Raw genomic sequence first — 14,412 nt, 5'->3', positions numbered from 1 at the left:
TTTTGTTTCGTAAGACCTCAATACTGTATGCCGTCTATGCCTTTAAGTGGATATATGAAATCTATTGTCAGTAATCCGCCCAATTACGTTCACGTCATGGCTAAAAAATATACAGGTGTGAGTTTGTACAACTTTTAACATTTTGATCAGTTTACGAGAGTCACTGCTGCTTTCTCCCACAGTTACATCTAGGGAAAATCATACTGTATATAAATTGCGGATATCAGGAAGTAGTTGTTGATATGTGAAACATTCACAATGCGTGCTTGCTTTATACTTTCACTTTTGAGACTCTTTGTATAGGCCTACTAAATGGTGTATGTACCGAAACGAATCAGAACGCGGATTTCGGTGCCGTACCTGAACGACAAACAGATCTTTGTAGTATCGCAAGTGTGCGTGTTGTTTTCACATTCCGCCTTAACAACACAACTTGGGACATTTACACTTGCTCTGACTGCAGCTGATAATAGTTAGTCTTCCGTTAACAGCTAAAGATAAACTACCCCTGTATTCACATTTTTAAACCTGTTGTCCAACAAAAGAGATCATTATAAAATTTTTACTTCACAATACCATTCAAATGCTTCCTTTATTGATCTGATATAACTTTTGTCACAGAATGAGACAGAAATATGTTCCACAGGCTACTGTAAAAAATACAGCGATTAGAGAGATGGCTTGAATAACCGTAATGAACGATACATCGTTACAGTCGTGTGTTTATTGGCTTTTTTGTCATTCAAAACTTTATATCTTCTGTTTCCTTGGTTACAGCTATAGCCCCTCTATAAGTTTAGCTACCTCTGGATATGACTTTTTCCTGTGTGAGAGTGCCCTCCATAGTACTAATGGCCAGTCATTCTTTTTTTGGGGAAATGTCTCTTCATTTCTCTTTTTTTATTTTTTATTAATTTATATGTTTCGGTTCAGGCACTGAAACGATACCCAACCCTATTCACTCCCCTCTAGTCGTCGACAGCGTGACACTTAATATTGCACTCTATGAATATGTGTTCTGCTCACATATGGCTCATACTCGCCATAAAAGTTGTTGTTGTTTGTTATTAACTGGAAAATATATATTTAAAAAAAATTTTAATCAATTGCTAGAAGACTGAATTGTGATTTCATGTGAATATACTACTAATATTAAATATAAACAGTCATTCAAATGGTCTTTTTGTATAAAATGTTTTCCAGTAATCAGTTTTATTTAGCATTTGGAAAAAATCTTTTTTTTTTTTTTTTTTTTTTAAATATACAATGGTTCGTCCATTTTTAATAGCAGTTTAAATGTGCTAATATTATTGTGACTAAATATATTCTCTATCTATCTATCTCTCTATCTCTCTCTCTCTATATATAAATATCTCCAAAAATATCTGAAATATTAAAAAGTTATGATCATACTAATATATATAATTCTTGATCATTTAAATTTTAGTCTTTTTATTCATTTATCAGATAATCTTCTGTTTCTTATTCATATGATGATATGTAGAAAAACGTAGTATGGTTTTGCAGATGCATTACAGTTTTTTTTGTTTTCTATTTTTGTCACAGCTGATGTGTTTTTGTGGGCTCTCCTTTTATAGCTCAGTATGTGGATCATTAGGGTGCTGTTGGTTTACAGTACTATGCGACGTCTCCCTTGAGTCCTTGTTAAGAGAGGGGTAGATGTTTTTAAAAGCATTTATTATTAATCAAAGAAACTATCTGCGAGGGAGCCTTTTGAAATTCACCGAATGATCCTCATCGCAATCTCTGCCAGGCGTGCTATACATGTGTCTGTTTTGTCACTTGATACAGTGGACGGACAGGTTTTCTGTCCTCTCCTCGTCCTCCGCTCTGTGTCACCACCTCTTTACCACAGCAACAGGCGAAGATGAGAAGGATCGAAGACAGGAACTGATAATATATTTCTTTCATGCGGTTGAAAGCAAAGCTCTGGGGGGTTACTTCACAGGAGTGGTCCTCTTCTGAGAGCCGAGGGAGAAAGAACTGAGAGTTTGAAAAGGAAATGGTTCGCAGGACTGATTTGGTAGGAGTTTTTTTTTTTTTTTTTTTTTTTTTTTTTTTTGTGGGTGGATCGTTCTTTTAAGTTTCTGACAGACTCAGGAAAGCCCTGGAGGCGTGTGTACAAATCATGGTCACTAGTTTCCTATCAGATGCACACTTAGCGATAACCTTGGTGCTGTAATTATGGCCACCGGAAGGAGCTAGTAAAATTTATGCTATGCCCCAATTTGCATACTTGTATTATACACTAAAAGTGCTCTGCTGGTGATAAGAAAGATCACGGTTTGAGTGTGTGAGATGCTGACCTACACCTGAATTGTGTTTGTATTGTGTGTTAGCATTAGCACACTGTTGGCGGTCTGTTAGCATTAGTTTGAAATATATATATATATATTGCCAATATACCTAAGATTATTTATTTAGTTTGTCTTAAATTAGCTTATTTTAAATATGTTGACAGTAGACTGTATCTGCATCTATTTTTTCTGAAAGTAGACTTTAATTTCTTGGTTTAAATAGGTAATACGCTTTAATTACTGAGTGTAAACTGTAAACCATGTCAGGGCCGTTACATTTTATGACCTTCTTACAAAGCCTTTCCAGGTTTGTGTATTTTTTTGAGATTAGAAAGAAATTCACACATTTACAGGTTTATTTACAGACTGTAGTTGCTATTTCAGAAGTGTATTAAGGTTAAATAATAAAATCCATCCCAGTAATTCATAGTGATTGTTATAAGTGAATTTTGGATTTAATCAAATGAGTAAATCCAACATTTAGTAATAGATATTTTTCACCTTTTCAATCCCTGTCCATCTCAATTGGTTCACTATTGGATTCGATTCAAATAAATCGATCATACGGTGAATAACTTTTCACCAGTGCTTTTTTTTAGCTGCTAAAGTATTTCTATGTATCCTACTTCATAAAATGCTGACCAGTCAGCATTTTATGAGATTTTTCTGTAAGCGGGATCAGCTGTTACTGATACCCATTATCGCAAATAGAATTAGCTTGATTTGGATTAGCTGTAGTAAACATCAGGGCAAAGAAACGATCTTAGTCATACAGTGATCACTAATTACAGAGAAAACCAAACAAAACCAGAACACATTCTATGCTAGTCTGTGACCCTGCGAAATGACAACTTGTCGAGTGACTACGTGATTTAATGTTTGGAAATGTCACCTGGTTTACACGACATTCTTTTAATTTGTAGTTACGTAATTAATCTTTTTAGTTTGCATTTGTCACACAACCAGATGTGACGTGACAGCCTGTTACGATCGCTGCATTATTTGCCATCGGCGTTTCTTATTTGAGCGTTTGTCCACGTTTACGAGTCACCTTGTGAAGACTTGCGTTGCCTTGGCTATTTTTGGTGTAAACACAATGCACGCCAACAGCTTCCCATCATGTGATTGCAGCATTGCCTTATTATATTCGTCAATATGCACTTCCTCATAAACATTTTTAAAGGAAATTCCAGCAAACCCCTAACTCTAAATGTTATTTCTGTCTTGATTGCTAGAATTTTATGGTCGCGGTCGATAATTACGAATTGCACTGTCAGCAGATAAATATTGAGTAAAGTGTAATTAATGATTTACTCTGGTTTGCCCCGACTAACCCACTCTTCTTCTCTCTCATTGTTTGTTCTGTAGGCTAGTTATCCTGCCTGGGAGGACTTTGTCACCAAAGGGGCTAAGCTACAATCTCAGTTAAGGTAAGAACAGGCCTCCTGCATTACGTGCTTCCTTGTAGGGAGTAATTATGATAATCTTGTTTCGAAAGCAGGAAATGCGCTCGATTATTACATCATTCAGGAAGGATTTGTCATCCAGTATAAGAGGAGAGCTAATAAAGGAACATTTGAGAAAAATGTCTTGCAGAAAGATGCAGAATGCAGAAAGGCAGGGATGAATAAAGAAATAATGAAATAATGAAATAATGAAATAATGAAATAACATAGAAGTAGAGATATTTAAATGCAGGCAGTTAGGAAATGCGTCCCATTTAGAAAATGAGGATGTTTAGCTGATTCAGTGCCTTTGTGAGTATAAAAAAAAGACTTGATTTTATCCATCGTGACTTGATTGGATATTGAAAAGCGAGCGGTGCATATTAGAATGGAGCCAGATTGTTGGAAGTAGGTGTGAAAAAGTAAAAGGTATTTTTGACATCATCTAAAAGGAAAGTTAAACAAAGAGACGGAGCCACCTGCATAAAAAAAAAAAGAAAGGATTACAATGACAATTTAAATTTTAATAGTGTGTACAGTTAGACCATGAGTGTGTATTTAAGTTAAAGGAATAGTTCACCCAAAAAATGAATATTGCCCCATAATTTACTCACCCCCAAGCCATCCTAGGTGTATGAATTTCTTCTTTCATTCTTATAGTGAAATCCTTGTTTTTTTGTTTTTTTTTAGCTTCTCATTTTCGACTTTTCATTTGTTACTACTATTTTATTTACTATTTTATACTGCTCTATTCTACTCTATTCTCTTCTGCGCTTACGTATTGAGCATGAGGTTTATGTCATACGCAGAATCAGATGGTCAGCCAAGACACCAGAACTCGACTATCTCACAAACACTCATGCGTCCGTTAGCAGAATGAGTTATAGTTTTTAAAAATAGAAATGTTTTTGTTACAAAAACCCATCGAGCTGCTTCAGAAGATTTGTGTTAAACCCTTGGAGGCGATTAGTTTTATGATGGATACATATATGATATATGGAGCTTCAAAATCCACCATCATTACCAAGCTTGGAGGAGCCAGGATACACTTTTTAAAAACTCAGAACGTTTGTCCGAAAGAAGAAAGTCATACACCTAGGATGGCTTGGGTAAGTCAATTATGGGGTAATTTTAATTTTTGGGTGAACTATTCCTTTAAGTAAATAAATAGGTCAACATTGATTCTGACTTGAGTCATTCCTAATATTCACAATCCATGTTTTTTCTCCAGTGTTTTCTTGACTTCAAGATCGATACCAAAGTACTCAACAGTACTTTGAACAGACTGTATGTCTATCCTTGTGTGTTTTTGCGTCATATTAAATATGCCGTCTGACCTGACTAAGTTGCATACCAAGTTGGTACTGAAAAGGCCCGATGTGCTCATGAAGTTTCTCATTTTTCCTTTTGGTTGCCTTTTGCAGTGATTATACTTTTATTGAATGTCCATTTCCATGTGAAAGAAGGTAGAGAAGGTAGAAGGCAGCACGTGTAATCACCAAAGGCCAATGGTGGTTTAAAGGTGTTTAAGAAGCCATAAATCAATATGATACGGAAAGGCTTATCATAGGAAGAGAAGATCATTTAGGTTAGCTGTTGGTTCCATTTTTACAGTGCGTTCCCTCTGCCTGACCTCTCTGTTCAGTCTCTGGAGAGTAAACAGGCTAATGACCCTCCCAAAGGTCCACTCCATTCCTACAGATAAACATCAAACACGCTTCACTCACACACACAATTACCGCTGCCAGCTCCACAGTCTGGAGCCAAGAGCTGATCATGGACTGCTTTTTAAAAGTTCCTCATGACTTTGGGCATTGCTAGTGTTTTTGTAAACACGTTGTTGGATGATGTTTATCCGTTGATGTGCATCACCGTATGTCTGGCGGATCAACATCACAGCACATGCAAATATAGATACTAGACGAGCTGGTTTGGGAATGGCTGCTGTAAATCTTAATGCAAACCAACGATTGGGCTTAAGGTGTAGTCGTACTGACTTGAAATTAAATACAATTAAATAAAATTTAATTTTTTTTTTTGTTTTTGTGGTAAGTGGATATCATGTTATGTTAATTTCTAAAGGAATTTGTGAAGTCAATGACTTGGATACACCTATTGTAAATTGAAATAAGTTACAGCTTCTGAATTAATTATAATATAATTTCATGACGGGTTGAAGTAAATAAAATAGCGACGTATCATGTAACTAATACATTTTTTACAGACATTATACATAGTTAATCTCATTTAAAGGTCTAGAACATTTGAAGAATGTTTTGTCTTTTATTAATAATTTAATTTATTAATTATTTATTATCTATTGGTTTCCTAATATAATTAATTTTTGAAAAACTATTTGCAATTAAATATTTGTAAACATCAAGCGGTTTTTGTAAACTTGACTATTATGCAATTTAATCAAATTAAATTTTTTTTTTTTTTTTTCTCCCAGCCAAAAGATAAACGAAACAATGAAACACGAGTTTAAAGATTCCAGTTCTGATTAGTTGAACCATGTTTGAATCTGGTTGACTAATTGGCTAGTCGGCCAGTGACTGACCATCGTGACACATCCCCGTTTAAACAGCTTTGAACATGGTTCATCCAACTGAAGTTGGGTTTAATAATACCCTTCAAACAGAAAATAGCCGATAACCTGTTTTTCCAGGGTATCCCTACCATTAACCCAAACACCGTTCCTAGAGCTAGAGGAGCTCTTAAAGAGATGACTGTTGCTAGTCTACCTATCGGGCACAAAAGCATTTGCAGGACTTGGGGGGCTGCTGTGGGGAGGTGGGGGAATTGCTGAAAGGCTGTACTTTGTAGTTCACATCACCTGATACCACAGAGCACTCTCTGATAAGCTGAGATCTCTCTTCTCAGAATGAAGGCTCTGAATGGATCCCTACAATGGCACCATTGACCCTGTCAGTATGTGCCCGTGTCCCAGCCGATGAGCACACAGAACTCTTTCCTTTGAGCGGCTCCTATATTCTGAGAAGACTACAGATGTTTTTTTTTTTAAATAATCAAGTATAAGTCAGCTTTCAGATCAAGTAGGTTTAGGATTCATGGCTTCAAATTTAATATGTTAGCCACAGACTGTTGGTGTTACGATTCATAAACTTGTCACAGCTTGTCAAAAGTAAATTTCTATAATTGTATAATTTGAAGTTTGTAATGCGCTGCACAGCTACTTTGATCTAATTTAAGTTTCTATGTCTGTATAAAATGATTTTGAATATTTAAGTTATTTTTCTATTCATTTAAATATATATATATATATATATATATATATATATATATATATATATATATATATATATATATATATATTTTATATGTCTCTTATATGAAAGCTATTTAGTAGTTACATATACTAATTTAAATAATCTTTTAGAATGTGTGTGCGTGTTTTTGCAGGTTTTAGGTAATACAAGTTTTAGTGGCATTGACAATAAAATTGGACAGTTATTTATCCATTTTCCTACTTCTAAAATTAAGCTTGCAGCTGATTTGTTCTATGTTCGTAAACATCCTGGTTTGATGCACGGCTTTGACACTTCCACCGTAGACAAAAGGTTATCAGTATGACCTTTGTAGTTTCAGTTTTGTTTAATGAAGCTTTACCATTTTTTAAATAAAATTAATTCTGCAGAGTTTCCTGAACAAAACAAAATGTGGGAAAAATAAGCAGATTTTAAAGTTGCACTTTAGTTATCGGTGTCTTCAGGTATTTAAACATCCTTCACCCAGAGCATTGTGGGCTGCTGTGCTGTTATCGTCTCTACCTGGTGCAAGCTCCAAAAATCTGTCAGTGGAAATATTTGTCGTGATATACCGACTGTTAGCAAGAATCCAGTCAAAGCCACTTTGCTTGTGGTTTTTTCTTACAGACAAACTCTTTCTCTTTCTGTTGTTCAGGACAACAATCATCGTCACTAGCTCATTCCTGGATGCTTTCCAGAAAGTGGCTGACATTGCAACTGGAACACGAGGTAAGATGAGATCTCCACCTTCTTTGTCTCTCTCTCTCTCTCTGCTGTCTCGCCCCACAAACGGTCTGTCTCTCCAGTGATGCTAATGAGGAAAGCAGGCAGAGTTGTACTTCACAGGAAAGGTTATTCATCAGAAACATGAAGCATTCGCTTGGAACACCTAAAGACTTGTCCGAATGCCTTTAGCTTTCTTTAAGGCAGATGTGGGCAGCATGACACTAAAGTGAGAAGATGGCTTGTTTTATAGTTGTTCTAATGATAGTACTGAAACTAAATTCACTCAAACCCTCTGGAATTCGACAGTGCATATTGATAAGCTGTTGGGTGCGTTTTTGTAGTTTTTTTTTTTAGCAGTATGTCCCCCGCTGTTTGGCGTTTTAAAAGTGCTGAGACTGAACCGATACATATAACATGATGTGTGCATAAAATGTTCAAACTGCAGACAGCTATAAGTGAAGCATTTGTAGATAGGCTCCCAAGGAAAAGAGTAAACACTGCTGTGTTCGTTAGAGCATTCCAGCCAACCCAAAAGAGCAATGTTGGCTAGACCAATGGCATGATTTGGGGGCGGGGCTGTCTGTTTTAATAACCAATGGCAGATTGTTTTGGAATTCAGGTTAAAAAAACAGATATTTACATTTTTGTTTTAAGAGACGCATACTTCCAGGTGAAGGAATTTCGATTGAAGTTGTATTTTATAATTTCACGCTAATAATGTTTAAGCGTATCATGTTTTCATTTTTTCCGATTTTACAGTTTTTTTCTTATCGTAAACGGAAAACCGGTAATGCAGGTCATTCTGCAATGCTTCACATGCATTGCATTTATCTTTATTTATTTTATGTTATCTCTTTGAGATCATTTGTTTATTTGCGCTATGAGGTCTCACCTTTAGGGCAGTGTGTTAACATCCTGAAATGAGCGGGGTAAAATCCTGTCACCCAAGGCAACAAATGTTCAACCTTAATTCACACAGAACCAAAAGAAGGTCATCACTGTATTGTTCTCCTCTCAGACAATTGCAGGAAGGCATGAGTGTCTCATAATGGCCCGGATTGGGTTACACGGCTCCACTTCTTGTTAATGTGACCTGTTCGTTTCTATAGTCTGTACGCTGCGTGTTTGCGCTCCTTGTTCTTCGTGCCGCCGCTGTGATTTAGCCCTGACTCTGTTTATCTTGCTGATAGTCCAGGAATTTTTACCTTGATCTTACGTCGCTGAACGCTGAATGAGATTAGCATAACAAAAACATGGACATGCTATTTTAAATCTGCGTTGAGTTGTTGTTTTTGTTTTATTCTACTTAATGAATTCAATCAAAGTAGCATAGGATTTAAAGTGTGCTCCTTTTTACCATTTGATTTACTCCATTTTTCTTGATTTAATTAGTCTATAAAGAAACACTGCAACCATAGTAAATAATTTGTGAGTTGTTTTGTCTGCAGATGGAACCCGATCTGTTTCTAATGTGCCGTTCCACAGATGAATAGGCTAATGGAAAAACAATGTTATATCTTAGTGGCATTTAATTATGTTAAATAAAAAATAGCATTTCTAATGAAACCGTAAGTTCTATTTCCTGTCAGCTTGGACGAATGCGTTTGAAGTGCATTTGACGTCAGACTTCCACCTTGGAAACATGCGCGGAAATCCGCAAATATGACGTCATGTGAAAGGTATTTGTGGAGGCTAAAGACACAGTTTCAACCCGCTGCATTTTAGAACTGAGCTATGATATTAATTTAATCTGCATTACATCCCATTTTGCACATGCAAATATTTTCATACCCTAAGAGAATTCATTTACCCAAAACAGAAGAGGCCTTGACATGCCAGAAGAAGGGAATGAAAGAGCATTTAAAGATTTAGGTGCCAGTGGTGCTGCCGCACCTTAACATGAGAGAGCTGTCATGACTCAGACCTGCTGTTTCATGCCTTCTGATGGAAAAACGGCCGCCTGAAATGTTTTTATTTGGGGTCTTGACTGCTGAGGAACTGCTTTTATTTTTGTTCTCGCAGAGGATGAAGGAAAGGTGCATGTGTTTGGATTGAGTTTGTGTTTGATTAGGAAGTTAGTGTTGACATGCTTTGCATCTCTTTCAGTCCGAGGAGTTTTAAATTCTTTAGATTATTGTCAGCTTTGTGACAGGCTTGTTTGTGTAGTCACTTTCACTCTTCTCTTTACTAATAAATTCATCCGTGATGTGAGAATTAAAGATCATTGATGCTGTTAACACTAACTCAAAATATATTTAATGCAGCTTACAAACTAGCAATTGTAACTACACAGATGATGCTCAGTAATATTTATTTGTTGCCGCTCTGTTTTGTCTCCATGCACACTTGCTCTCTGTTGTCTGATTTCCACCAGGACCCTTGACTTGAGTCTCAGTATTGATTATGTGGACAGGCATACGAGCTGCTGATGTCTCAAACCTGATCAATCAACTTATTGATCACAGCTGAGACAGCTTTGCCAAACCAGCCCATCTGCTTGGGGTTCCTTTGATTTGATAAAATTGAAGAGTTAAACATTTTACATTAGCAATGTAAAAAAACATTACATTCTCTGCAGATCGTTATGCTTTCTGCTCAGTTATTTATTGCAATTATAGTTTAATTTAAATACAGTAATGCGCTTGTGATTTAATTATTTTTCTTGTGAATAATTATTCAGTGGTTAATTTTTAAAATAAATTTGAAGTATTTATTTATTTTGGAATATTTAGGATTCAATATCTGTCAGCTGGGATGGATGTCAGTTGCCTGTTATCCCTTACTTATCAATCCATGTCTAAGGTCAATGATGTTAATGAATGATAAAGACCAGACCAGATCTGCAGAATAGTCTCGTCTCCACTTTCTATCATTCAGAGCCCAAAAAACAGGAAGACCGCCTTCTCCATCTTTCTAATCAATCATCTGTTCATTCATTCGCTGACTGCATTGATTGATTGCATTTCTTTCTGCCTGTTCTCTCTTGCATTTTACTGGAGGTTTTGGTCCAAAACTGCCTTGCATTTTCTTCTTCAGCTTCTCTCTTCATCAGTTTGCGATTTTGCAATCTCGCCTCCATTTTACAACCTCATTCCTTCCATTCATAACAGATGAGGGCATAAACTGCCCAGCTCACTTATTTTCTCTCTGTCCATCCTTCTCCTGCACAGCACTTTTAAGCGCCTCCTCGGAGGACAGCTGGTGGCCTAAATGCTCGTGCCCTAGCGAATAGAACAGAAATATCAAAGCGGGACATTCTAGTGTTGACTTCTAAGGAAAATTCTTATACTACTTATCTCGGTAAACTCTTGTTCCTGCAGCCCACTGATGATATAATCAAATATCTGGGTAGCTGCTCTTCACGAGTACCTTGTGCGTAAAGACCCGTGGACAGCTGTATTAAGACAAAATGGGAAGAGCAGATGTATGATGGACATATGGAGGTATAGTTGGAGTCGTCAAAAGCACTTTCGCACCGTCACTGACCGAGGTGCTGTTTTGGTCCCACACCTGTTTTGGCCAGCGCCTGGTTCCCAGCTGCCACGCTTTCACAAAGGGGCCACACCAGCCCCAGTTGTCTGTAAATATGTGCGCACGCGTTTAGATCCCCTACTGACCCTTAAACGTCAGACCCCACTGCAAACATTCCAGATACAGGAAGGATTAAAGTGCACTGGGAAGACTGGGTCGGCATGTATGTGTTTGTGGGGAATTTAACCCACCGAGACCCTCACTACCCCCTCTGCAACCCCAGCTGAGAGTGATTGAGCATGCGGTGAGCAGCTGTGAAGTCCCATGACCCGTCCACGTAAAGACTATGTATGTTTTACATTCAGCGTTGTTTTAACAGCCTCTGCATTTAAACCCTAAAAGTCTTAAGCAGGGCTTCACAGCCTTTTCTGCTAAACTCTTTAAATTACGTCATCATTTACTCCTCTTCATGTCATTTCAAGCCTGTAGTGTTTGCTTGCTTCTTTGGAACACAAAAAGCGTGGGGTTTTTGGGATTGTTGCTTAACCTTCAAGCAAATCAACATTTTTAGCTTTGCATCAAAGGAATGAATTGCGTTCTAAAATGGTTTGGGAGATGTCGTTTTCACAAATCATGCTTGTGGTAGCAAAAGCTCATTTACATCTACCTAGACAGATATAGATTAGATATAGACGGTTTACGTATATGTTTTCTGTAAAATTCTGTATTCTATGATTACTGAAATTCTCTTGCACAATAAATAACTGCCACTTCCGCGTTTGTCTATGTGTGTTGCCGTACTATTCATGGGCAGAAACCAAGAATGTTGTGGATATTGCGTGATTGATAGGCGATAATTACCAGAGACGGGTCATTATTTAAATCTGGAATTTCATTGAATTTGCAAATTCTAGAGAACCTTTGAGATGATGACATAAGTAAACGACTGCATGAAATGTATAAATCTGTGCAAGTGGTTTTGGGATATTTTATTACAAAAATCTTAAATAATGTCTTAAAATAGTGCCTTTAAGGCCACTTAATATAAAGTGGGACCAAAAGGACAGTGTATATCAAAAGTTTAGTATGTTTACTGTTATTATTTACTCATTTACTGGTAATCTTTGAACAGTTTTAACTGGATGGTTCGTCCAGTGAAATGAACCGTTGAATAGAATCAATTAGACCGTTTTTGTTGGAGCGCACTTAAAAAAATATCTATCCGTTTTTATGCAGAGAATATTTAAATTAGTCTTTCTAACATACCTCTTTCCTATGATTCACGTTCCCTGATAAATCACACTGACGTGGATGAATAATGGACTTCACCTTTAGCAGTGATTTTCCATGCTACCGTATTTATTTAGTCCCTCTGCGTGATGCTACATTCTCTGTTGAGAAGACCTGCAAAAACTTGCCTTATGAATCATAAGGTTAGTGACATGCAGTGGATGAGTCCCCTTAGGGCCGTTTTTTGAAGCAGATGGTTTTTAAAAGAACAAAAACGTTTTTCTCTAGTCTCTTAGGGAACTTATGACTAGTTACCACAGTGGTAGACATTACATAATTGGTTGGCACACCCAGTGTTTATTCTGAAATGAAACTGCCGCTGGACTTTTAGAGATTCACATAATATTATCAGTTTGAAGAAATGCAGCATGACATGCACGTGTGAAGTTTAACACTACTGTGCATTCTTATGATTTATTTTCCCAATTAATATCCCCGTTTTACTTGTTGTACATGACTGCACTGGCCAAAGAAATTAAAAAAATTATGTTTTAAAATGCAGTTTATTCCAGTGACGCGAACCTGAATTTTTTGCATCATTACTACAGTCTTTAATGCCACGCGATCCTTTAAAAATGCTAAATTCATGCTCAAGAAACATTTCTGATTATTGTAAATATTGAAAACGATTGCTTTTTTTTTTTTTTTTTTTTTTTTTTTTTTGCAGAAACTGAGGAAGAAAAATATTAATTTCTTTCAGAAAATATGATTTTAAAAAAGTGCATATTTTTAATGGTTTAAGTTTATACGATGAACAGAGCCATTACTTATAATAGTCACTTATGATACATGGGGCAGCTTTTCTGAGCAATTGCTTGGGTATGTTTCCATTGAGAATGGGTAACAAAAATCTGGATATTTAAGATTGGTCGTGGACACTTTGTTTTAACCTGGTTACCCGTTTTCCCAAAGGTGTCCAGCAAAATTGCTCAAAACATTGCCCAGTGTATCATAAGCCTTATATGATTGCTCCATCTTAAACTGTGAGGTGTATTTCGCACACAAAATCACAAACATCGGCAAAAATTTACCAGGAGGCTAGGTACAGGCCAGCAGGAGAAGGACACTTACTGATAAGCAGAAACCATGAACGCTATGGAAAAAAACGGCACATGTCAGGAATGTAAAAAACCTGACGTTTCCGTTCCACAGCTTGTAGCATGTTTTGTGACTCTTTTTTTGTATAAATATATAAATAAAAGCGAAGGCGTCTGAATCATGAGCAGGCGTTGAATGTGGAGTCTGTGCTGTGGAGAGAGTCGGTGGGTGGAGTGAGTAGGTGTGAACAGTGACGGACTGTGTAACACGGACACACTGGATGCTTTTGTGCGGGCCGGGCATGAGTGGGCACCGGCTAAACTAGGGTTTAAGGAATGGAAGAAAGCGTGCAAAGTTTATTTTGGACTGCCTCTAATTGAGCGGCAAAGACACAAGGATGGGGTGACTTTGTATGGTCGTGTTTGAACGGAAAAGCATGAGATCTTTGAAATTCTTGTTTTTGCTAAACACATGCAATCAATAAACAAAGGCAATAAAGCCACAAAGCTTTCATATTTATATTAATTTGAGGTTTAGTTTGAAATTTATCGTAGCATATGTGGTGACTGATCTATTCGGATCATGTGAACTGGTCATGTTGGCTACAATCTAAGACAGTCACCACTGTTTGTCACCGCTTTTGTACTTCTTGTTTTTATAGACACATGTTAAACCAAAGCCAGATGTTACGCAATCTATGCCCACAGATCATCTGCTTGGAGAGGAATGTCTCTTGGAGATCTCGCTCATGCCGTTCCCAGAGCGCTATAACGCTTCACAAAGATGTCTGTCAGGTCTTACCAGAAGGTTTCATTTGCGTGTGCTTTGCTCACCGCTGTAGGGCGTTTTAGTGGT

At 37.0% G+C, this 14,412-nt stretch overlaps 1 protein-coding gene across 2 annotated transcripts in view; it reads left to right on the top strand.

Annotated features, from left to right (window-relative positions):
* mtss1 (MTSS I-BAR domain containing 1) overlaps positions 1 to 14,412 on the top strand; it is a 46,594-nt gene that overhangs the window by 7,211 nt on the left and 24,971 nt on the right. For both annotated transcript variants that reach the window (XM_043242137.1, XM_043242136.1), the window contains exons 2-3: positions 3,687 to 3,748; positions 7,688 to 7,761. In XM_043242137.1, coding sequence (XP_043098072.1) covers positions 3,687 to 3,748; positions 7,688 to 7,761 — 136 coding nt within the window. The remainder of the gene's footprint in view (positions 1 to 3,686; positions 3,749 to 7,687; positions 7,762 to 14,412) is intronic.

Source organism: Puntigrus tetrazona, chromosome 6 (assembly GCF_018831695.1).
Source record: "Puntigrus tetrazona isolate hp1 chromosome 6, ASM1883169v1, whole genome shotgun sequence".
Taxonomy (NCBI): Eukaryota; Metazoa; Chordata; class Actinopteri; order Cypriniformes; family Cyprinidae; genus Puntigrus; species Puntigrus tetrazona.
This window is presented reverse-complemented; position numbering and strand designations above follow the sequence as displayed.